We start from the raw sequence: 27,151 nt of genomic DNA, 5'->3' as shown, positions 1-27,151 counted from the left end.
ATCTTACCAATTTATTTTCCAATCTGCGAAGCAAGCCAAATGAAGTGTGGTGCTAAACTTAATGCAGGTACAACTGCTAATGCATCTACCATAATACTTTATTGCAATCACAAAAATATGTTGAATTACACATCTGAAGAATAAAATTTAGTAAATTTTAATGCTTGCAGTATCTGTTAAGTAACTTTGTCTTATAGATTTTAGGAGATAACAATAACACTGCTGTTTTATTGATAAAGATTTTTGTCATGTTTTATTTATTCCTTTTCTTTAGTAACTCAAAAAATATTATTTTCTATGCTTACCTGAAATTACTTAATGATGGAGTAATTTTTTCTCGTGTTTTTCTACTGTAAAAGCTATTTTAAACATAATGTCACAAAATCAGTATGACTGACACATGACACATTGCTAATTTTTTATTCCTCTTCTGGCCTCAAATGTCTTGGCATCTGCCAACTCGTGTGCATAAACATAATTATTAAATAATAAGTTCCGGTTTTATTGCGGTAAATTAGTCATTTGTTTTCAAACAAAGCAATGTACTTTTACACCCATGCTATACTTTATTGTGCTTGTCTCGTTGATTTAAACTTCTTCGAATTAATTAATTAAATATCAATTTTATATGTATCATTACTTGAGGTGTCAAATATCAAACACATTCATGAATCATTATTTCATTATAATATGTAACTACAGTACTCTCTCAGTAATCCGCCGCTCAATTATCCAACTACTACTCTGATCCGCTGTTATTTTTAATAATTAAAAGCACATAATCAAGCTCTATGATTCGCCAGTATTCCTATGTCCAATTCAGTAGCCCGCCGCTTGCCTATAGACTCGATATAGTTCCTTTAGATGAATTGATTTATGAAAACTCTGAATAAAAATGAAATATTTTAGAAGAATGGATAACAAAAAATTCTGAGGACTGAGTTCACTTTTTACTGAAGACGAGCTCATAAATATATCAAGAGACTAGGATTCTGAGGATAAAGACAATAATCATTTTCAGTCTGCAGCTCATATAGTCAAATCCTCACACAAATATGTTTTTTTTAAATTTATGTTCAAAATTTTACAATGTTTTTTTTATGTATGTATCTACCCTTTTCACTTTTTTGACACTTGCCTGGTTTTAAGGGTGTATATGTGTAATATTATAAATAATTATGCATACATTTTCCCAGGAAGTATAAAGTATCAGCAAAAAATATGTGCCATTTGTTGGGCAAATCATTCAGTTTATTTACACACCCATAGTAAATATTTAAAATGTATTAAAACATTTTTCATAATCGTTTAAAATTACGAAAACACATTTATTTTAAGTTGTCAAAAACCCATTTTAAGTAGCAGCTTTTTAGGTCTCCTAAAATGTTGACTTTTGCAGATTGTCAATTTTCACATGGACTAAATCCTAAAATACTACTAAAATCTAAATCATTTCTTCTAATATCGTCTTTAAAAATATATATGTTTGATGATTGATACTGGACACCTCATTATGAAATAATGTTAGACTCTCGTAGACCAATTTTATTTCTTTTATTACTTACGTAATGTTTAACATTTAAAGCCAATTAAATTAATAATACAGTTAAATATTGTTAATTGTGTTGTACTGCCTTACATACATTTTGTTCATTTTGAATCATATACATGGGGTGGCTGCATTCATTTCTCAAAATAGATTATACTTAATTAATGTTTGAAATCTTAATCTTGTGTGATTATAAAAATCCCAAAGCAAATAATACAATTTAGAATAGAACATTAATGTCAAGAACCGGTTGTTTTAAAAAACAACCGTTTATAATTTTTTTATGAATTTCATAGTTTTGATGTTTGATATTTTATGTATTACTTATAAATACATTTTCCTTAAAGGTAGTCCTTTATTGCTTCCCCCTTATGTGGTACTTCTATGCATGTGATCTTGGGTTTGATTTCTGGCATCAACATAAATATTCATTTAAGAAGTAACCTATTACTACATAAAATATTGTCTCCATTTGATTCTCTTTTGAGCATACTTTTGTTTATCTAAGTTTTCATCAAGGTAACACTGCAATTAGTATTAAGCCAATACAAAGAATTTGCATAATGAGGCATTGAAAAAATAAATAAAAATCTCTCATAGTGTGGAATAATTTACTGACAGTGTGGAATATTGTCAGTAAATTACACAGTGTATTTGATCAAATATAATATTTTCTGGTAAAACAATTCTTCTATTCATAATTTCTATTACTTATACGATAAACAGAAAAAATCTTGTACCTTCTTAAATCATACTAAATTTTATACAGTTTTCCAATTAATATATCATTCATACATTTTTCATATTTTCTTCAAAAATCATATGGGGCAGTTTCACATTCAATGATTCACAATGAACTTTGGCTTAGTTTAAACATTAACGTAACATTTTGCGTTGGCCGCTTAACATGCCCGTGCTTGTGTACTAATAATGCTTGGCGCCCACTAACCAATCAGGGACGCGGGTTTGGATTCCGCCACGCCGCCCGGATCGCCACCGGCCAATCGCAGAGGAGGAAACCGAGATGACAACGTGTTCAGCAGGCTGACCGGCACCACTTTCCAACCTGATCACTCTGTAGGAGGAGTAATAAAGGAGTTTGTTAATAAGGTAATTAAAATTAAATCAATTTTTAAATGAAAATAAAAGCACTTTGTTTTTAACCGCTTTTTTTACAATTTACTGACTGGTCTCAAAGCTACACAAGCTTCCTTATCAAAGTTTAACTTAGTAATAAATATTATCTTATTTTATAATTTATTCATTATTTATTTATGCTTTATTAAGTTAGTGCATAACATCTTAAGAACTTATATAAACTTTTACATTATGATTTTTTATCAAAATTTCTCATGAACATATTTTTTCAAATGAATTAAAAATATTTCCCATTGATGGGAGGAGTGCTCTCCCGAAACTATAGTTGTGTTCTTGTAAAAGAATAAAATTATGTAACACTGATAACAAAGTTTTATTTTCATAATAATTTATTATGAAGTGTTACGAAGTGAATGCCGATTCAATTAAAAATATTAAAAATATTTATATTCTTTCTATTTCTTCAGGTAACTTATTGTACAGCTTCAAACCCTTGCACAATGAGTTTTTAGACTCTATTTTTTTCTTCATTGGTAATCTTATCTTTTTTTATCCCTAGTTTCATTTTTATGACATTGTTGGTAAAATTTAATTATATTTTTATTTTATTTATCCCTTTAATTATTTTATGTACAAAAATTGCTTCATTATAACAGTGTTTACATACCTAAGTCTAATACATATGCACTTGTAGCTCCAAATCCTGTCGGTAATGAATTAAGTATATAATAAATGGTTAACAAAGTATTTTTGTTTTATTTTAGATTATAGTAAAATGAATAACCACAAAGTTAGTGTTTCGAAAAAAATTGTTAATGTCTTATCTAAACTCTAAGATTTTTTAAAATCATTTTGTATTCAATAAAGTATTTTTCTTTTTTTTTCAGAGCCAATCTGTTGAGCGAGCCCTTTTACACTGCACCCATGTTGCTGAAGGCCACAATAGTGCTGTCCTTTCTCTGCACGCAACTGAGGATTTACTCTTTAGTGCTGCAGCTGGTAAATATTTATTTATATTTTATTATTTTTTCAATTTTGCCTTTGAAACTTTACCCAGCTTACAAAAGTACATACCTCGTTCTAAGCCAGACAAAATCTCACTTAACTACTGTGACAATAAATCACATTTTCCTTTTTTTAAATTTTTATTAAACCTCATTACTCGCATTAAACCTGACTACGCTTCATTGTTTCCTCCAATTAATAGTAGATATTTACCATTGAACATTTACTTCTAAAAGAATCCATGCACGTCGCATCGCAATCAATACAAATCCCTCATTTCCAGCATTTGTTCTCACAGGGAATAAATTCATTTGTTTTTTTAATTAACAAGGTTTATGTGATCATTGTATTCTGCCGTCAGTCTCACTTTATATTTATAATTTTCAGATAGAACAGTTAAAGTTTGGGATCTGACCACAGCAAGTGTTCAGCATACTTTAGTTGGACATCCTAACAACGTAGTGGCGGTCCGCTATGACCCGATAACACGCCTCGTATTTAGTGTATCTGGTGCATATGTCAGGGTGTGGGATTTACGAACATCTCCAGTAAGAGCCATCAAGACCCTATGGTAAGTCTACTGTTCACATATTTTCATTGGTTTTTAATTTGCAAAACCGTATTGCCTGAATTCTTCATAATGTGTTTTTGTTAAGGATGTTCATATCGACAATCGGCCTCCGTGGTGTAGTGGTCAAGACGCTTGACTCACAAACGGAAGGTTCCGGGTTCGATTCCCGGTGAGAACACAAAAATTAAATGTGATTATTCTCAAGCCTGGGTGTTAATTGGCTGTAATTCACCACTTTAATTGGGCCTCCTGGTCTGTTGTGGTGCAAAAAAAACAAAACAAAAAAAAAGCAGTCGAATCACATTAAAATTTTGCATTAGAAATGAAATATTTTAAAGTACTATGTAGTTCTGAAAAAAACTTTACTCCATAAAAAAAATATAAACTGATGTAAATTTATTTCAGTCAATTTTATTGTTTGTGTATTTGCAATATTTTAGCTCGTCTGGTACAACTCAGAGCAGTATTGTGCCACTAGCCGCGGTATCCCGATCAGTTCATCTTCCCGCGGGAGAGAGCCAGATATACGACATCATGCTGAATAAACAGGGAAGCACTCTCTACACCACCTCCAATGATAAAGTTCGGATTTGGGATCTGCGCATGTAAGTGTTGTGAAAATATATGTTAATGCTTCCAACAAATTATTCTGTTTCCAGTTACGTATTTAATCTCAATATGTAATATTTCATAGGTTTGAATGCACAAACAAACTGTCCACTGGTCACCAAGCTGCTGTTATGTGCCTAGCAGTTGGTCCCTTAACTGATGTTGATGACATTGTTGTCACGGGATCTAAAGATCACTACATAAAGGTACTTTATTTCTATTATGACTTTTTTTATACAATTCATCATATATTCGTTACTCTGTTCGATTCAACTAATTTGCTAACCATCAGAGAGTTTTATATCAAGGCAGTTTTAAATAGCTTCTGATGTTCAATGGAGAATATAACCCAACAAAATATTAAAATACTAGCTCTTACTTTAGGATACCTCAAAGTAGGACTGCCTCTTTTCCGAGGCATTTTACGTTATTGGGCTCGCAAGTTTTTTAACATGTTGGACCCTGACATAAAGACATCTTTCGGTTGCAATGCATATAAAAAGATGGCGGGTGAGCAGGTGAATAAAAAGTGGACCTTTAAATATCTGATGGATTGTTTCTTTGACATGATAATTTGTCTGTTCCAATTTTTATTGTTTTAGCATCATACATGAAAAAACATGTGTAACAAAAAAGGTCCTGCCTAAACACAGGAAATTTCTAGCTAGTCGAGACCTGAAATAAAGAACATCTGAAAATTGTAAAAGCAGTGAAATAAATATGAAAATGAATTTGTAATACTTTTATTGGATTATTGGCAAAACCCTTTTGCCGGTATAACCTTTATCTAATACACTTGTATTTCCTTTAAGATATCATCCAATTGATTTTTAAGTTCATTGACAGTACTGGTACGGACCACCATAAATGGCAACTTATTCGCCTGAAACCTGGAGAGGAAATTTTGTTAAGGGTGACTTAGAATTGGACATTAAAGCTTCCAGTGATGACTACAAATGAGTGTTTAGATTAAATTGAAACATCTCTGGCAGGGAGCGATCTATTTAGGATTGTGTATGTCTCTATCAAGTCTCCTCTCTTCCTTCATTCTTCCAATGATGTTAGACCCAGTGTTTTTAATCAAACACGTTAGAACGCTATGGAAAAAATCAACTAAGTTAACATTATATTTTTGACAAATAATTATGATAAATATGTATATCAGAACAGGGAATTAATTTTCAATAAATGCCATTGATTATTCATTCTGCAGCATACATGGAACAATTTAGATGATCAAATAACCATATATTTATGAACCAGATGTGAAAAACTTCTAATAATATTTCTGTACCTCAAATGATAAACCACGGGAATCACATTGACCGAAATGTTCAGGAAACGAGATTTTTTGATTTCCAAAACATCCATAGCTTTTTAACCAAATGAGAAAATTTCAACCTTCTAAGAAAATTCTATATATTTTTTTATAACATAGCACATATTCAAATAGCGTATATGGGACTACAAATGTTTTTTGCACTAAATCAAAAAGGACTTCTCCGGATTCTTTGAAAATAGCTTATTGCGATAATTTCTGCATTTTTAACTTCAAAATGGCAAAAAGTGAACTCCCGTATTTCATCCACTAAGGTACAGATTTTGATTTAGGTTTATACATCGTTATTCAATATTATTTGCAATTGCCACATTTAAGTTCAATTTCTAACATATTTGTATTTTTACAATGTAGGTACCATGTATTTATTTATTTATTAATTCAAAATTAGACTCGTTTACATATTCATGAACCTATTAAGGCTCTTTCGGCTTTGCCCGTGTTAAGCCATAATAATGAACAATAAAAATACATAGTAAAATTAATTAAATTATAATAACATTAAATGTTTATTTTTTATAATTCCTCCATGCATCTTTGTTAACAAATTAATCAACCAGATTTATTTATAATTTTTAATTCTTTTGTTATATTTATGAGAAGTTATAACATCACTTGAAATTATCATGCAAAGATGTCAAATGTCATAACCTAGGTTCTTGTAGATTGAGTTGTCAACTATTTTTCATGGCCATGTAATTGCTTATAATCAAACATGCAATCTCTCATTGTATTTCTTGATTATTTCTTCTGTCAGCTTTAAATGACAAATATATATGAAATGTACAATTGATCCATTTAGTCATCATTGTCTGTAAAGCATATAATTTAGATGACTCCATTTCAAATTATTGCATTTATTATGTTGTAGAATAAGCACGTAATATAGCCGGCGCCATGGCGCAGTTAGTAAGAGGACTAACTGTCGTGGGGTTGTAGTGTATTTTTTATAACTTCCTTCCATATCCTCTCTTTCCCACCTGCTGACAAGCCTCTAAATTTTAGAGGCTTAGTGGGTTTCTTTTCTCGTTATTGCCCTGATATGTTCATTTAAATTTAATGATGAATAAGTTGAAAATTCACAGTATTTTTTTACATGAATCTATCGCAGTACTACCGCAGTACATACGACGGCATGCAAGATCAATGATGTGTATGGGCTTAACACCACGAGTAAACGCACTGCATGTTTTTGGATCGATCACTTCCATTTGAGAAATTTCGGCTTCATTGTGTTAAAAGTCTTTTGCAACTACATTTAGGTATATGATAATAATAACAAATTAAAAATCAGTAATGTTTTAAAACATTTATGATTGTTCTATTTAGCTTCTGTTTATGAGAAATATATGCATTGGTATATAAAGTATATTTTAATCATCAACATTCTGTATTATTTCAGCTGGTTTTTATTTTATAATAATCCATGTTAAATTATTAACTTAAATAATTTTAAAATCAAATTCAAGTTTTCGGTTTTCGTCTCTCACAATTTTTTCTTCCATGTCTACTATCTGAATCCGCTGTGGCATCTATAAATAATTAGCCATAATAAGTCACAATGACCTTTCACAAAAACATTATTTGTTTATTTTTCCAAACTACAATACATCAGAACTTTTGCAGAATGCAACAATACCATTAACAAAAAATATGCATTACAATTAATACAGTTTCAAACTAGAGCCAGAAAAATGGAATGTTGAATTAATTATTAGAATACGATGGATTAGAATAGTACATATCGTAATAAAGATAATAAATGATAACAGGACTCAAAATGCCATGATCTCTTTGACTGAAACTAAAGGCCTTCTGATGCCTACCAATAGTCCGACTTTTTTTGGATAAGTTTTCCGTGATTTTTGTCCAAAAGGTCCACAGCTGAAACTCCCTCCCTTTCCCATCATTATTTATTTATTTACGGACATTGTCCATTTATACAATGAGGAACTTCAGCCCCACGGGAAATTGGATCCAATTTTTTTTTTCTTACGCGGGGTAAAAATTAGAGCATTAAATTGCATGGCAAAGTTTCTTGAAAATGTACAGAAAAAATAATGAATATTATTTTGACAAAAACGCACTACTTTAAATGACGTCACTGGTTCATGTGAATCAACCTATGATCTGAGAGCTATGAAAGATTTCCGGTCTGCTTGTCGCTTCTGGACCAATGGGAAGAACTGAATGAAAATAAGCGGAAATGAACCTCTGACGCTACACGCGGAGTTATTTCAGAAATACAAAACTTTGAAAAATCGTAGCACCGATAATACGATATATAATTTTTTTTTTAAATTAATTTTTACTTAGTTTAACAGTCTATTAACAAATAAAAAAAATTAAAAAAACCACTGAACTTCCTCATTCATAGGGATAAATATTGCAATATAAGAACAGTTAAAAACATTAAAAAATAATAAAAGAAGCGTCGACAAACTACTCAAATATAGGTAGCCAGGAAACAAAATCCACTTACAGAATATAAACCGTCTGCAGCATAAGCAAGGTCATTAACGCAAACTCCTATATTTAAAAAAAAAACGTAAATAATTTAGAATGTTTTCTTTTCATATGGGTATGTATTATGTTTCCAGGTGTTTGAAGTTCGCGGTGGAGCATCCAGCAGTGGAGGAGTTCCTCGTTTACACCTAGAGCCTCCCCATTACGATGGTGTGCAGTGCTTGGCATTGTCTGATGACACTCTCTTCTCAGGATCCAGGGACACGAGTATCAAAAGGTGGCACCTCAGTTCACAGGATGCTCCACATGTAAATATAAATTGTTATCCCTGTATTTACATATAGAAGTTAACTATCTCGATGACAAAAACATTAGGATTATCAGTTTCTTCTTTACATAATATATTTAGAAAAAATATTGGTACTGAAATAAAGTCTTTTAAAAACTTAGACGAACTACCCATCATACTTTACACAGACCAAATCAAATTATAAAATTCATACTAGAGTCATAGAAAATCAAAGATAATCTGTACTCTGGTTCTTTTTTGCCTTTGCTGTATTGGTATTTCATTTCTTTTTTTTTTGCACCACAGCGGGCCAGGAGGCCCAATTACAGTGGTGAATTACAGCACAGAACACCCAGGCATTTCTATTATTGTTGAAATTGTTGCGTTATATGGTTAAATTTAAGTAAATACCAGGCGCGTTCCGGCCATACATACTGTGGATGCGGCGCATTCCTTGACTATATGAAAATTATTATGCGTAGTTCATTATGAAAACTAAAAATATGAAAAGAAAATTTTCAAATATTCCAAAAATCATATATTTTTGTATTTTCTATATCAATGTACTGAATATCAAGGTACCTTGGCCTTGACAGTATTCGTTAAATACGCTGGAATCTGGATACCACTCTTTATTTTTAGTCCATTCCTATTACAAGTGATCGAATTTCCGTGCGCGCGCATTAAGGTTAATAGCATTGTCATATTGCTCTACAGACTCTTGGAGATCAGAGCATCTAACTCGTGTAATGCATAGAAAAAACGACTCTAAAAAGATATAGCATAAAGATTTAAATAGCGTATTATTGAAATTTGGCCAAAATTGAAGAACATCTTGAGTTTTAGGTACTTGTAGAAAACTAACATAGCATTATTTTCGTAATTTAATATCTCAAACGCAATTTATCAAAGTGATTCAATGATTTTTATTGTTATATTGATTTGAAATTTTGATCAGATATTTATCTATACCTATGTACTATCATGCCTACTTAAGACATGATTATTTTTTGTCAGCATCCCTACTGATAATAATCACCGCACGCGCCTGGTAAATACATCTAGTTGGAACTCTGATTGTGGTAATCGTTGGGTCAGTTTTGTACCTTATTTTAGCATTATCACTTTACAAAAGGTTTTTTTGCCTTCCCAAACTTGTATGTGACTTCAAAACACATAAAATTACAGACTTCTTTTGACACTAATATGATGAAATTTCTATCTTTTTCAGACTGTTTACAATGCGCACAAGGGCTGGGTGATGGGGTTGGCCCTACTGAGGGGCGGACGCCTTCTGGCCTCTGGCTGCCGTGGAGGGCAGCTGAAACTGTGGGACGCCGCATCCTGTCGCCTCCTGGCTCAAGTCAAAGGAGATAATTCCGCTATCAATGACGTGGCTACAAACTCCACTCAGATATTCACCGCCTCCAAGTAAGTATTGTTCAAATATATAATACCATTTGATACATAACATTGGCGGTGGAAATTTTTTGAAAATTACTGCTCGAAGCAAAGTGTAAATTATTCAAAAGTATGAAAAGAGAGTTCAAATAAAAATCCTAATGTATTAGAACATAAATAGCCATTTCATATCTTTATCCACAACTTAAAAATTTAATGTATATTATTTAGAAACATCATAACTGACTGTATCTGCCTTTTATATTTTTGTATTTTTTTACAAAAATGGTTTGTCTTTACCTTGTTTTACAGAACATTATTATAATGTTCATAAAAAATCATTTGAGCCATGTACATCCGTAAAATAAACAAATTGTGTAACTGATATGTATTAATTAAAGCGAGAAATATGTTTTTATTTTCATCTTTTTCCTCTCTTGAACGATTTATACTTAATCCCTTACATTTCAATTTTCCACTCAAGATATTTTTAATTATTTACACATTGCCAAGGTTTAACTAAAAGTAGTTAGCAATAACCTCTTATTACTAATTGTAGTAATTTGTATGGTGACAGGGTTTAAGAGATGTATTTTTTTAAAGAATTATGAAACACGAGTTAAGTAACTTTGAAACCATTTTATTTTCAATAAAAAAAAATTTCAATTATTGCACTATCCTCCACAATTACTTGAAAATGGGTTATGCAAAATTCAACCAGTAAGTCTACATCTCTCCATTATGTTGCTATATAAGAGAAACTTCCTAACTTGTTAAAAATCATTTTCTTAATACAAAATTATTGTTGATATCTTTCAAACAGCCCAATCAATTAATTGTTGATCTTTTTATACCCAGGAAATAAATGGATTATCTAAGTAATTCAGAATTATTTATGATTTTAAAAATCAATAATCTGCATTCAGAAATATAATAAAAAATACCTGCAAAAATACATATAGGCATTATGTTTTTTGTTTCCTTTTTTATAATGAATTTTTAAAATCCTATTGTTTTTCAATACATTATTTATTATAAAAAAATGTGGGACAATTTTTTTTATCCATTTGTGATTTGGGCAGAATTTTATGAGTATTAAAATGATGTACATAAAGGTCTCTTTATGCATAACATGTTAGAAAATATTCAGTAATTTCCTTGATTTATATTTATAATTATTGATTAGTACCAATTACAGCATTAAACATAATACATAATATTATTCAATCATTCATTTAAACGTTTTTGCTTTTCTTCCTTTAGTTTATAACTGTCTTTTTTAAATATTTTTTTATCACTGATCATACAAACTGCACTGACTTCTTTTTTACATGTATAATTCTCATCAATTCATCCCATACTTATGTTATGTTTATGATTTCCTAGTAAAAAAATATTATTTTGCAAAATTTTGAATGAGAAATTTATTTGGTTTCTTCGAACTGTTTCCATTCACAGTGAAAATAATTGGCCGTATGTGAAATGATTGGGGTATTTTGGTTTTGCAGTAGCGGTGAAGTGAAGATATGGCGTTGTCCCATGGCCGAGAAATGAATCGTACCAGACCCTAATCCCAATCTAACTGCCAAATCCTCTTTCATCCCTTTTCACTTTGTCATTTCCTTTACTTTGATTTTCTGCTTCATCGCTTACTCGGCATATATTCTGTACACCCTCTCGCACTCTAGACTTTGGGATATTTTTGCCTCGTTTATTGCATGCATTTTGTCTTTATTATTCCGATTGATCAAACTTCTTTTGGATTGGTTTTGGCTTTGCTTTCAATTAATTGTCGTAGATGATTTCTAGCATTTTGATAAAGCAATATTCAATGTGCATAACCCATATGAGTTCAAAGAACTTAAATGAATCGCGCAAAACAGTATTTTTAAAATTAACTATTTTTACTCACTTATTTATTTTACATTAGTATTATTGCTTTCCATTTTTATAAATATATTTAAGTCATGAATTCTGCAGCTTGGATCTGAAAAAGCCAATGTCAAATTTCGTTTTGGTCTTGCCAACATTCTGTAAAGGGTCAATGTCAATTAAAAAATTGTGTATTTAGCTATTTTATATACATATATGGTATTGTTTTATATTAAGTTTTCAAACATGTCAAACAGTTAATTATAACGCCACAAAATGACTGAAAAATTACTCTCCTATAATATTGTGATTTACGACCTTTTTAGATCCAAACCACAGATTTATGTATATCCATTTTATCGTAATTATTAAATATTATGTAATAAATACTCCATATTATTTGTAGGTACTTTCTCTTATATTATATTTTGATACTTAAGTTGAATGAAAAAGCTGAATACATTCCTTGGCTCATTTTAATGGTTCAATTATATTATATTATGGTAATATTCACGATGGTTTTTTAAAATATCGTTAAATTTTTTCAGTCTTACTTAATATGATATTTGGAAAAAATATGCATTGATTTTTAAAATACCTTTTAAAGAATATCTAATCAACTTTACAGGTATAGATCATTCAATTCCTAAAGAACTGTATTCGTGTTTTGATGACTATGTAATCACATTTAACTGACTTAAAACATTCCGAACATTAAAATCAATGAACTTAAAAATAGGCTGGATGTTAATAATTTTTAGTTACCTTAATTATTTACATTTAGATTTAATATATACAAGTTACGTAAAAAAACATTTATCTCACGAAATCTCTTTACATACGTGAAGTTGTTGTACAAGACTTTTCTACTTAATAATTAAAGACAAAATTCGTCCAGAAAATTTTTACCATGTTGTATGAGTACATGCACTCATTTTCGTACTTTTGAAATTAATCATTATAGTATCATAGAAATATATCAACTAACTTTGATAGACCAACTGTCGTAAAATGATGTGCAGATAGAGTAAGAAATGTCGGATTCTCCAAATTCATAGACTAAAAAACCTTAATGTTTCAAAACTCCATCAACCAGTTATCTCAATAAAAGTCTTGTTTGTTAACTGTTTGACAGCTTCACTTTTCTTACCTCGTTTCATGCATCTTACAACAGTTGTCCTATAAATATTTGTTTCCTTTCTGAAGAGAATTTCGGGCTGACATTGCTAGTTTGGATAATTTTCAGTTCACGATTTCTGGATTCAGTTAGTGTATGGCTATTCCTGTTTGTGTGTATGCATGTGTCGCACGTCACTTGGTGTTACCTCCACTATCTCAAGTCTTGTTGACAATTGACCATCCCCTCCCCCAGCATTTTGCCATCTCCGACAGAGTAATCCAAGGTTGTTATCATTTTCTTGACTGTTTTATGTGTGCCGCCTTGACTTGTCAGCTTCAACTTGCAGTAAATAAGTTTTAGGTAGCTCAATTCACTTTATATTGAGATTAACAAACTCAAATGATCTTGACTGTTTTTTTCTGGTTTCTTTTCATTCTTCATTCACCATTTTTATTTGCTATGCCTTCATTCCTTTGCATTCAGAAAGCCAGGATTGGCACAGACATGTATATATATATATATATATATTACAAACTCTTATTAATAATATTTATTTGCCTTTTAGTTAGTCACCTGCCTAAATTAATTTAATTTAAAACAACAACAGCAACTATCCATACAGTCATGAACAATATTGTAAACACTCATTTTTGTGATTTATGTACGTATCTATTTTGTTTACTTTTCAAATCACTAACTAAATAAACTAATGCTGACTTGTTCTTACAGCTTTGATTTTTCTTAATAAGCTCTTCTTGTCCAAGGCCCAGTTGTAATTTGGATAGATATAATGAAAATGTAATTTATTTATTTACTTTAGGAATTAATATTAAATCATTCGAAAGATGATACCTTTCAAAATTACTATAAAATCAGTTTTTCGAATATTTATTTTAGATAATAACAGTAAGTAATTAATTATGTACATACGTAATAAGTATATTATTATTTGCTATACTTAATCAATCAATACCGCATTTATGTCCACTTGCATGTTTAAATTTTAAATACCAATTTATTGCATGTTTTTATTTGCCTTCACGTTGAAATAATATTTTCTGATCCACCCACTTGACTTGTTCACTTCTAATATTCATTACTCTATCATGATCACCGCACCATAACGCTTATTTCATCACTGTCAAATAATATTAATTTACAAAAAAATTGCTTTTTGTGCTTACCAACAAAAACTTCAGAAAACTCGTACATAATTATGTGAAATAACGGTTTTAAAACTTTTGTATTAATAATTCATTATAATTTTTTCAGTCTTTTATTAGTTAAAGTAATAATCCTGTTTCATATACACTTTTTTCTAGTATCATTTTAATTTTTGGAATTATAAATGTTTTGTAATGTTTGTTACAGATTTAATCATTTTATTTCCATTTGTGTCTGTGATATCATTTCTCGTTACATTATTCGTGTATTTTGACTGTAGTTTTCAACCTTTGGTACAGAATTCAAAATGCCTTCTTCAATTTATTTTATTTTTGTTTTGTTTAGTTTTTCCTTAATCCTCTAATTTTGCAGCGGGGGCAAGGTGAGATTTTGGAAGATCAACCCTGAGAAAATTGAAAATATTCTGGCGGGAGAAAGCTGACAATTACCTAGACCCAGACTGCGAAGAGTAAACGAATGTTACCCTTCGTACTATAGCAAAAGATTAAAGTTTGCAAACCGAAAATGAATATTTTATTCCTAGTTATGTAGAATGTAGAATTTTATCCAAAGACTTAACTGAATCTATTGATTTTACTTCTGTTAACAAAGAGATTGTGATAATATATATGATAGAATCTTATCGAGGTAGCTAGAAGGCAGAGAAGACAGATTAGGGCCAAAATATCTTCAACATCTTTGAGACGACATATTTTGTAAACCATCTCATTATTTTTTGAGGTTCTTAGACACTCCGTTATAGCGAGTTATATATTTGTAGTTTTGAACCAGCTTCATAATAATATTACCGAGGGAGTCCAAATATATACGCGAGCAACATACCAATATTATAGTATATTTTTTCATATTTAGATAGCAAAGCGTAGAACGCATTTTACCACGTTCAATATGCTTTATATTTTATTATCATTATTAGATATCTCCGATATTCATATAGGAAATCGATCCCAAATAATTGAGGCTAAAAACTCATCATTATGTTCGAATAATATGTAATTAAGTATATCTATATTCAAATAATTTTTAAAAGCATTATTACTGTAAAGATACTTTATGGAATTATATGCTTCGGGGTACTGTCAATATGACTTTGGGGTATGTACTACTTTTTTTCTTTTATGTTCTCTAAATAATGAATACGGAAAAGCTAGAAGACATTTTCCTAAAAGTACCTTTTTTAATAAAATTAATCGTAATAAATTATTTTGATAAAATTTAATACATTGTTCATGTATTTATTATGAAATATTATTTTGTAGTTAGAGATTAATCTATTCTTGAGTTTTCATAAAACTTTCTCTCATAATAAGATCTTATTTGAAATCTTCTTAATATTTGTTAAGAAATATTGTATCATTGAATTTTTAAATTTTTTTCATAATTTTATTTTCTTTTTGTGATAAAAAAATAACTAAAAGTCGATATGTAATAATCACATAGGATTATGTTTTGTACTGTTATTTTAAAAAAATCAAAAATTCTTTTTGATTATTTACATATTCTATTTAATAACATTATGTACCTTTGTCAATTAAATAAACATTCCTTTTTAAAAATTATAAACACTACACTGTGTAATAATATATATGTAGGTAAATTTGATTAATTATATTACATTTAAAAAATCAGTAATATATTTTAAGAAACATGAATTTGAAAATCACTCTGCAAATACTTAGAATATCATTAGTTTTCAGGACAGTGATTCAAAAGTTTAGCATCAAAACCTTACTTGGGATTGAATTTAAACATAAATGTTGCTAATTTCTCAAATTAGTTAATTGGAAGAATAATTCAATCACATACGGATAATATTGCCATTAAAAAAATTATCAAGTAATCAACAGATGTCACCTATCAGAAATACATATTTTGACAATGTAAAATCACACATTCTTCAACGCTATATACAACTTCTGAAAAATTGTGGAGATGTGGAAATTACAAACATTAGACGGTATGGTGAATGTTGTTGTGTGCGTAAAATGATCACTTAAACTATCCAATGACTGGCATCAAGTCCTCTATGAATGCCTACGTTTTCACATTCCCAATAAATTCTTTATACCACAGTTGAGTTATCTATCAATGATATTTCCTGAGACATCGGTCCGTGTTGCTAATTTCCATAGATGTGATGAATAACATATAAGTTTTTTAAAAAAACATCAAAAATTACTTTATCATATAAACCCTACCTGGAATTTTGAAGAGAACTTCTTAAATTGCATTATATAATATATACATCTGATAAAAATGTATTTTGCTGTGTACATACTGCTTTTCCGGTGAAATAATGACACAACTCCAAACTTTTGTCGTTTTTACATAACTTTATTAGTTTCCAATATATATGGATAAAAAAATAGCACAAATGTACAACCACTTCCAGGTGCTGAATGGCAGTTACATCATTGTTTGAATATTCATGTTTGACATATTTATTAATTTCCAAATTATTTATTTATTTACATTTATTGGGACGAATAATATTCTTCAATCATGTTATAATTATAACAAAAACATCATTAAAAAAAGTAATTTGGTTTACACAAAACAATAAATTCAAATAATCAAATAGTCATCAAGGAGTTTCTAATTCAAATTCCTCCCCCCTAGGAAAACCCAGTCCCGATCCTGTTTAATTAAAAAAAAACTTTTTGCAAATTTAAATACTTCTTACTTCGGATTTGCGCCAATTAAAACTATCTCTCTCTCAACTCATATTTATAATTAAATAATTACCAATAAATAATATTTGCTTCTTTAAAACTTAATTCTTTTTCGTTTTTCATCTCTTTTAATTTTACAGTTGCTTAATTATTCACCGGAACGGCTGTATATTTTACTTTATATAATGGATTAATTTTTCCGCATGTTTCAACTATAATGTTTCTTAATAACCACATGCAGAAAGACAATAATGTTACATAATATGCGCTATATAAAATGTTCAAAAGTAATATGAATATTGAAATAATTAAATTTTTTTAAACTCTCAATTTTTTCTTATGATGGCATAGTGACCTTGTAATGATAATTAAAAATAAGTTTTTTCAATATTATAATTTTATCAAATATAATATTTATTACATTATAGTTTAAGCTTATTAATCAATATGCACTTGTATTTTCATAAGTTTTTTTTTTTTTTTTAATTGTTTAAACATTTAAGTATGTATTACAATGACTAGTCATGTTTTTTTTCCTCAATGTATTAGACACTATATTAAGTTCTGTCCATTAGCTTTTAGCATGTATTAGCTAATTTATTAATGAATCATGTTTAAAATGTATTCTATCAACATTTTGATTTACCATATGTAACTGGCATAAAAATATATCAATGAATTTATAGTTTTTTCTTTTATTTCAACTTCAACCCCCAAATATACCCAACAACATTAATAAAGCTTGAAACCTTAAAAAGTTATATTACTAGATTACAGCAAAAATAAAATTATAGTCACATGGACCATCTACGTGTTCCCAGGTTCCATTCGCAACAAATTAGCAATATACGAGGCATATCCAGAAAGTAAGAGTACTGATTGGCTGATCGATTTGAATTGGAAGGTGAGGATATTCTCAGCTCCATTGTGGCTGGTGATGAAACATGGGTGGCTCATTACACCCTTGAGACAAAAAGACAGTAATCACAGTGGCGGCACACATCTGCCAAAAAATTCAAAACCTCAATTTCGGCCACAAAAATCATGGCATCCGTGTTTTGGGACCGAAAAAGGATAATTTCTATTGATTTTTTGTCCCAGTGGGAGACAATTACTGCAGCACGATACTGTGAGACCCTATAAAAGCTCAAAAGAGCCCTTCAAAACAAACGGAGGGGAATGTTGACAAAGGGAGTGTGTTTGTTGCACGATAATGCATGCCCGCACACGGCTACCGCCACCAAGGCGCGTTTGAACGCATTTGGTTGGGACATTTTGAATCACCCTGCATACTCCCCTGACTTAGTGCCTTCGGATTTTCATCTTTTTACCTTCCTGACGACTCACATGGGTGGAAAAAAAATCTAACTGATGAGGAGGTGAAACAAGAGGTATGAAGTGGACGAAGGAGATGGCGGGAGAGTTCTATGAGGAGGGCATCCAAAAGCTTGTGCCACGACTTACAACCTGCATAGATCAGGAAGTCGACTATGTGAAAAAAATAAGTAATATAATTATGTATAGACAATGTAGGTACTGTAATTTTTTTAAATATATATTTTTTTAAATACAAAAATTGAGTACTCTTGCTTTCTGGAAGTGCCTCGTAATTGTCTTTTTTCCTTACTTCCATCCATTTATGCATAAATACATCTTCAACCTTCACCTGTGTTTGTTACATGGCTATTATATTAAATTATCACGTTTATTGCGAAGAGATAAATATAGCATCAACATGTGCACAAGTACGTAGGCAAGTTAGTACTATGAACCAGTTTTCCTTGCAATTATGTTTTATATTATGTTATATTAGATGGAACTCTAAGTAACATGATCTCATATGAAGGAAGGGTACAGTATATAAGGGATAAATGTTGAAAAGGGAAGTTTTAATATAGATCATTTTTAAGTTTAAAACCTCTTGGACATTTAAATAAACTTATAAATAGAAAATAACCTATACTCTTTCATACTATCGGAAATGGTTTTTATTTTTAAAGGAATAACCTGCTAAGCCTCTTTTTTAGAGGCTTGTCAGCAGGTAGGAAGAAAGGAAATGGAAGGAAGTTATGATTTATATGATACACACCACCAGTGATATATTACACCATTATATACACTCAAAGGGTTTTTGCTTGACGGGTACAAAATTAAAATTCAAGTGTCTCATGGTATCTATATCAAGTCAAAATGTAGGTTTAGTACGTATAATGTACTATACTAATATAACGCACGATAAGTATTTGATAAACATTTTAAGTATCGAATTACATTATGCTTTTTTTTATATATACACACTTGTAAATATATATTTTTTTGTTTTTTTTTACAATATAAATAAGAGGTAAAACAGAGTATTAAAAAAATAAAAGATCATTATTTGGAAATGAAATACATATAAACAATAAAAACCCCGCAAAGCCATGGCCTGTTCGTGGGTAGGCATACAAGAAATGTTTATGAATTTTTGTTCCTATAACAAATAGACAGGTATAATATTTTTGTATAATATGAGAAAGAGAAAAGAAAATATTCTGTGAAAGATTATAATGTACTTTTTTATGTTATAGTAATGAAACAAGGAAATAGAATATACAAAAAAAAACATAAAAATATTCCTTACTAAAGGGCAACAAAATATATCGTAAAAAAAATTAGTTAATATCTTTAGTTTGAATCCAGGGTAGTGCGTGTTTTTTAAAAGAAGGAAAATTTTGAATGTTTGGGATCAATAAAATATTATCAGTAAAAAAAGATTAAAAAACTACAACAGGGATGGAGAATACCTTAAATAAGGCAATATGGTAGTCTAGACATTTACAGGGCTTATGACTTGTCAACTTTGTATACTTTGTGGAAATCTGTTATTAGTTCTGAGTTTATACACTATATCTGTTTGTTTACTATAAATATGTATGTAGAACTGTTGATTTCCCAAATAAAAAAAATATAAAAAAATAAAATTGGCTGGTTTAAGTGGCCACTTTACACACTGTGTAACATTTACCATTTTGCCTATATTTGAACATCCATATTTCTTCAATTCTTCCATTTGTTGACTTTAGTGAAGTTGAAGAGCTGAAACCTTTATTGTTGTGAAGAGATTCATCTGACTGAATTATTTCACATACTAGACAACGCCTAAAAACAATTTTTCAATTTTTAAACTTCTTCTTGGACCAGTTGGTTGCCTAGACTTCCATATTCCCTTATTTAAGGTATTCTCCATCCCTGTTGTAATTTTTTTATCTTAATGACTTCCGAGGGGGTGAAATTCAGTCTTTTGTCTGCAAACATTTGGACAAACTCAAATATTGTAGTAAAAAAAGAAAAAAAAGAATTGGGCCTATAAAATAAGCATGTCTCTGTGCTAGTCTCGTTTTACAATGTGGTATTTCTAGCACACCATTGTTTCTTTGACTTGATCTATTTGAATTACTTTATAGTAGATATTATGAATAGTAGTTATATATAAAATATTACATAAAAGTAGGTAGGTATATAATCAAACAACAATGTTTTGAGTATATCGAAATGATTTCCTCCCTTGCGAGTTATTTAGATTTCAATTTGTTGCAACAGAGAGGAAAAACATTTTTATTTCATGTCGAACCGGGTTGTGATCCCGTGATAGTATGGTGGACTCACTGGACCAAGGATCCTAGGTTCAAATCCCACTCTACCTCACAACTCGATTTCCATTTTTTCAGCAAAAGTTATTTTCGACTTTATGAAATAGTCTGAAAATTTAAATATTTGAGTAAATAATAAGAATTCTAGTTTTTTTATATTTTCATTTTCTTATTTTCTTGTCATGTCATTTTCATTTCAGGTCATAAGCCCTGGACATCCATATTACCTTCTCAAAAATGTTTCCCTCTCTGTTGAAACAAATTTAAACCTAATTAAACGACCAGACCAGGGCCAGACCGCAAAACTGTAGGGGAACTTTTAAAAACTCTTAATATTTTATTTTTTTTCCTTATTTGAAAATGGAGACAATCCTTAATATCTTAGACTAGCATCCCTTCCACAAACCCATACTACTCCCCTACCCAGCCACTTCCCTATCCCTAGTCCGCGTCCGGTGCATATCGCTTCGATGGTATAAAATATTTTTGATCTTAATCCAAAAAAATAGGATGTTTTTAAAAGTTATAATTATAATCATAAAAAATGTTCCTCAGAAGTTTCGCGGTACGGCCCTAAAAACCGTGTAGGTAAATTTAATTCACAAAAATTCGTTCACCAAAGACGAATACTTTTTGAATACATAATAGGTGCGCGGTAATCTATAAATGTATTTATTTATTATATACATAAGTTTATTGTAAATTATTTGAGACATAAGTCCCAACTCCATGGGACTAAAAGTCCTATGTTGAGATGGGACTAGCAATTAGTTGACACAGCACATGAGTATATAACCACAAATATAGGATCAGAAACATAATATATATATATACGGCACATCAATATGGTAAACAGTAAACTCAAACATTCGGAAAATCATCAAGAAGTTTCCTTCTCAAATCCCTCCCGCCAAGGAAAATCCAGTCCTTAACTACTTTCTTAAAATAGTTTTTGTCCTTGAGAGCTTAATACGCTCTTCCAAAGTATTGAACACTCTCGGTGCGATAAATGAGAGACGTCTCTGAGCGAAAGTCGTACGGGTTTTGGGTATGACATAATTCATGCTCTGGGAAAACCTCGTACGGATATTTTACTGAGACCTATCCTTATTGTTCGACCAGAAGTGTGTAAGTGCTTCTTTTAGGTACAGTTGTCTCATATCCAGCACCGTCATGTATTGGTACAACTGTTCTGACGGACTGGAGGGCGCCGGAATAATAATTTCTCAATCACAATTTCTGTGAAATTATGAGAGGCTTTAAAATCATCATCATCATTCCCTTTCCGCACCTAGTACACCAATCGCAGCGTATCTTGATAATTTTGTTATATGAAGGTAAGATGATCAGTCTTACGATTCAGGTACCAGTCCAGGGACAATGAAATATTCTTGTGTTAAAACACTCTTTTAAATAAATATTTCATATCAAACATGTCGGGAATCAAACCCGAGACCGCTAACATGGTAGACAAACGTGCTGACCATTACATTTACGAGGCCAACAGCAATAAAACTGCAGGATAATTATTACAAATATTAGCAATGATCCCAGTAAAATAAAATACATATTTTCCATGGGCCATGTTTTTCGTGTTAAATAATTATTAGCACATTCTAATAAACGTTGATTACCCAATGTCAAGAATGGACCAGGGCCCCGATTACAATGGGAAGTTAACATTTATTTTCAATTTTATATACAAATTTTCTGTATAAAAAGCAGAGCAAATTTACTCATTTTTGTACACAAATATCGGTTTTTCTTTATAAACAATCGAAGATAATTCTGTTTACTTTCCATTGTATATCGGGGCCCTGTTGCACCAAAAAAAATATTATTTAATAATAATATTTTAACATTTTCGTCAAACATTAACATAAAGATTTCACGAAAAAAATATAGATAAATCAACACATTTTGAAATTACTTTTTCGGTCTAACTGGCCTTAAAATGCTTGCCTCACGCACGGACGTTCCGGATTCTTTTCCCAGCGAAATCATAATAATAAAATGCCTATGATTTTCTGCAAGCCCGTGCGATTCATATTTTTAAAAATACAACGTAAAGAATTATCCGCGCCCGTAGATACTTACTCTAAGATCACCCTACTAATAATATTATCATAAAGTATTAATTTTGCAAGTGCGAGTTATTATTTCTACAAATTTCCAATTGGCAGTAAACCTGTTCATATGCGCAAAAAATGAGGTTAACTTTTTACTACCGGTAAAATCTGTGTATGAAGCGAAGCTTTAATAATTTAATTAATTAATCAACTTCCTGTCTCGTAACTATTGGTCGAAAGTATTTATTTGATTGTATTGATATTATGAAACTAGTATTGCTTGCCAGATGATATAATATTGGAAACACATACATAATGTTATTTATTGAGGATTGGCAGACAAAAACAGATTCGTTAGTGTATTCACATTCAATCCATATGAAAAATGTGAATAGTTTGTGCAAAAAATAGTACCTGCGATAAGTTGTACTATTTTTTGTACATTTTCTTATGAAAATTGTGTAATATGTAGGCATGCACATTGCGTAGTTATTTTTAGCGCCATTGTGCCCGGAAAATTGAACGATATCAACAAAATTTGGAAAAAAGTCACTAGATATTAGCCGTCAGTATTTCAAATAAGTATTTTGTTTATTCCTCCAGAAAATGCGCAACATTAAAAATGATCTTTTGTTAAAATTGAATAATATCTGCCTCATAGAAAAAACGCCTGGAAATTGATGGAATAGTTGTCAAAGAAGTTTATTAATTGAAATTATATTAAATCTGTATGTCTTGCAATTTATAATTAAATGCGGGTTTTGATGTCTAATGTTGTTAATTATATATTTAAAGAAGCATTAATTTGAATTACTCTCGTGTATTCTAATGTAATAAATCCTTTTTTGTTCTTTACATTATAAATATTTTTTAAAAAATAAGAATAATAAGCAATATTCATTAATCAAAATTATACCTCCTATAAATATTTGTATACACACAACAAAATGCAATGAAGGATGTCAGTTTCATAATGATAATTGCCTTCAAATCACTGAAAAAATAACAAGAATAAAAAGAATTGTTTGCTTCAAATACATAAAGATAAAATAAATAGTAGTATTTCTAGGTCTCAAAACGTAAGTACGCGACCTAGGACAGGTGGTAATATCTTAATTCCTAAATTAAAAACAACTACTGCACAACATCATTATATTTACAGAGGTATATTTTTCATTAATGAAATGAACAAAGATAAAAAAAAGTACAGTCAGGAATACAATATATTTAAGAAAGAAGTAAAAAATTACATTTTTAATTCTTCTTTATGTAACACTGATTGAAAACATCGTCGATATCTTTTTTGTAATTTATTTATGTTCTTCTAAAAATATTATTGATTAAAATAAAATAATCTATTGTAAGACGTCACTCCCCATTATGTACACAAGATTTGTTTATTTCTTTTACGTAATGGGAAACGTTAATGTAATATTGTATTTGATTAATGTAAAAAATTGTATTTACTTGAAATATTGTATTTTAATATGTTATTAATAAATAAAAAATAAAAAAAACCAGCCAGATCGTAAGCCCTGTAAATGTATAGACTACCAGTTTAGTAAATTTTGCCTTTCCACCGTCGATATCTACGAGTAGATATTGTATCGCTGAACAATGGATCATTCTTATATAATATTATGGTTTATTATAGTATACTATTATCCTTTATTTTGTAAATATTAACGTTCAAAATAATAAACCAATATATTTATCTTTGCCGCTATTTGTGCAAAGAATGACAGCTTAGTAATGTGTTTATTTAATCTGGAAGTGTATTTACTAGGGATGGAATGACTGAGAAAGATATTGGAAAGGAGGGCGAATACTGGGAACAGAGTGAACGGTGCATTTAAATCGACTTTGGCACATAAATGTTTGTCGTAAGAGGCAAAATTAGCAGTTTACAATGGAGTCCTGATGCCTACTCTGATGTATGGGAGCTACGTATGAACTTGGAAAAACAGGGATGAAAGTAGGCTAAATGCTGTCGAAACGTGATTCCTCAGGCGAATGTGTATTAAAACTATGTACGATAGATGCACGAATGTCGAGATCCGTACATTATGTAAGGCTGAAATAAGCACTATCGACAAAATCAAGAAAAGAGTTAGGCGTTGGTTTGGACATGTAAAGCTAATGGACAGTGAAAAGACTGCAGAAAAGATTTACGATGCGAATGTTAATGTGTGCAGAAGACGAGAAAGACATGGCATGACCAACAAATATTTTAAGATGGACATGTCAAAAGTTGGAATAATCGACGAGCGTGCATGAGAAGTTGTGTGAATGTAGAGGAAGTGAGATCTGTAGGTATCTGTGTTAAATGTCCTGGATGAACAAATTAAGTTCTCCAAAATGAAAGCCATTTTCAGGAGAAGTGTACAAGTTTGGATTTTATCTAAGGGAATGAGACCATTGCAGGAGAATGCTGCGAGAGATTAAATACATTTATATATGGTACTATTAAGTGTGTTGTCCGAATGTTTATTAAAATTTATTTTTATGTAATAATTTTTATATGTAATATTCTTTGATATAATTAATATGCATGCTTCCATTTTCCATTATACTGTATCCCAACTCAACACAGGGCTCTTGGGCTCATAGAGTTAGGGATACGTTATTATTTTTTTGTGATATTTATTTATTTGAGCATGTTTTATGACATATGTATACATAAAAAAATATTAAAGAAACTAGAAAGACACAATGGTATATAGTAGACTTGGTGGGGGTAGAAGCGGGAGAGAAGTGTTTATAATTTAATTTGAATCAGTGATCGTATGAAAGAAGACAACTTATTATCAATGAAATCAAGACTGGTATGTCTGATGGCAGACCTAAGAATTCTGGGCATAGAGGAATGAAAACCATAGTTAGTTCTATGGTTATCGGTATGAAAGAGTAAGTTTTGTTTGAGGTTTCTAGTTAGAATATTTGATATTATTGAGCTAAGTAGTTCAGGTGCATCAAAGACTGAGTTGAGAAATTTAAATAAAACTAGAAGGTCGGATTTATTTCGACGGTCTTGAAGAGAAGATATATTTAAGCTAGTTTCTAACTCATTATACGTATATTGGTCTCTGGATAAGCCCAACCTATGTATCTTTAAATGAATAAATAAATATGAAAAAAATGACACAGTGATATGGTGTTCTATCCTCTCTGCCTACCTTTACGGGAAAACGGCGTGATGGTTTGTTTGTTTGTTTATTTAATCGATTTGTAATTATTTTAAAACATAATGACCCTTACTCATAAACGTGGTATAAAGTTACGTCTAAGCATAGTAGTAGAATACGGAGGGAAATACAGTCATTATTCTACCATTATGCCTAGGCGTAACTTTATACCAGTAGCTCAATCACAAATAACTCTCGACGTGCTAAAAAATATTCTAAGCATTTGAGCGGTCACAATGAACAATAATGAACATGCTTAAGTTATTTATTTATTTATTTATTAACGGACATTGTCCATATATACAATTTATAGGGTTTAAATATTACAATAAAAGAATAGTTTAAAACATTTTTATAAAAAGAAAGAAGCATAAGTCAACGCGTGTGTAATCTCTAAGTCAACGCTCGTGTCGGTTTATTTTTTGTTTTCCTCGTAAATAAATACAGTTTATTGCCGAAAAATCGGCGCTTACTACATAAAATATACTATAAAAAATAATACGATATATTGCATTTGCAAAATAAGAAGGAGTATCTAATACGAAAAAGTTAAAATTAAATTACAATTACTATGGCGACTGCTTTTTTTGACATTCGGCTTGCCAACCGCCGCGCCGGCTAAATGCAATAAATAGCATGATAAATAATAAATAAATACATAAAAATAGCAGTTTTTAAATATTTTCCATATTTACACCGGAAATTTAAATATGTGATTGCGCCGCAGGATTATATGTCGCGAAATGTAAATATTTTAAAATTTAATATTAGGTGTTCACGGATGTTGTATTGTGATCGCGAATACGATAAACAAACATGGTGAGAAATAGTTTTCACGCCGCTTATTAGCACGTCGATAGTTATTTGTGATTGAGCTACAGGTTTATAAGTAAGGTCCCGCTCATCTCCATCTCGTCGTCTTGGTCAAGACGCGAATGATAATTAATTTCATTTTGCATCGGTTTAAATATCATTTTCTTCTCGATTGTATTTTATCAGCCTTGTCAAACCCCCCCACAAACCAGATTTCAATTTGATATACGTACATGAATAGGGTGTTATGAGTTCTTGCACTCAGTCCGATATTTG

General features: G+C 30.4%; 1 protein-coding gene across 4 annotated transcripts in view; it reads left to right on the top strand.

The window, feature by feature from the left end:
- Klp31E (kinesin-like protein 31E) overlaps positions 1–15,061 on the top strand; it is a 136,821-nt gene extending 121,760 nt beyond the window's left edge. The window contains exons 18-26 of one of the 4 annotated variants that reach the window (XR_015822885.1): positions 2,506–2,659; positions 3,535–3,646; positions 4,040–4,223; positions 4,664–4,828; positions 4,918–5,038; positions 8,772–8,945; positions 10,158–10,357; positions 13,446–13,602; positions 14,856–14,991. Coding sequence is in view for 3 of the 4 variants with exons in the window: in XM_088229969.1 (XP_088086095.1) it covers positions 2,506–2,659; positions 3,535–3,646; positions 4,040–4,223; positions 4,664–4,828; positions 4,918–5,038; positions 8,772–8,945; positions 10,158–10,357; positions 13,446–13,548 (1,213 nt within the window). In the remaining variant the exon portion in view is untranslated. Of the gene's footprint in view, positions 1–2,505; positions 2,660–3,534; positions 3,647–4,039; positions 4,224–4,663; positions 4,829–4,917; positions 5,039–8,771; positions 8,946–10,157; positions 10,358–11,835; positions 12,032–13,445; positions 13,700–14,855 lie in introns of those variants that run through there. The other 3 variants (XM_088229971.1, XM_088229969.1, XM_088229972.1) reach the window with 3 other exon arrangements.
- Positions 15,062–27,151: the final 12,090 nt, after the last annotated feature.

Source organism: Micrasema longulum, unplaced genomic scaffold, assembly GCF_059751315.1.
Source record: "Micrasema longulum isolate JH-2025_06_02 unplaced genomic scaffold, ASM5975131v1 h1tg000725l, whole genome shotgun sequence".
Taxonomy (NCBI): domain Eukaryota; kingdom Metazoa; phylum Arthropoda; class Insecta; order Trichoptera; family Brachycentridae; genus Micrasema; species Micrasema longulum.
Note: the sequence above shows the minus strand (reverse complement) of the source record. Positions and strands in the feature narration are given on the sequence as shown.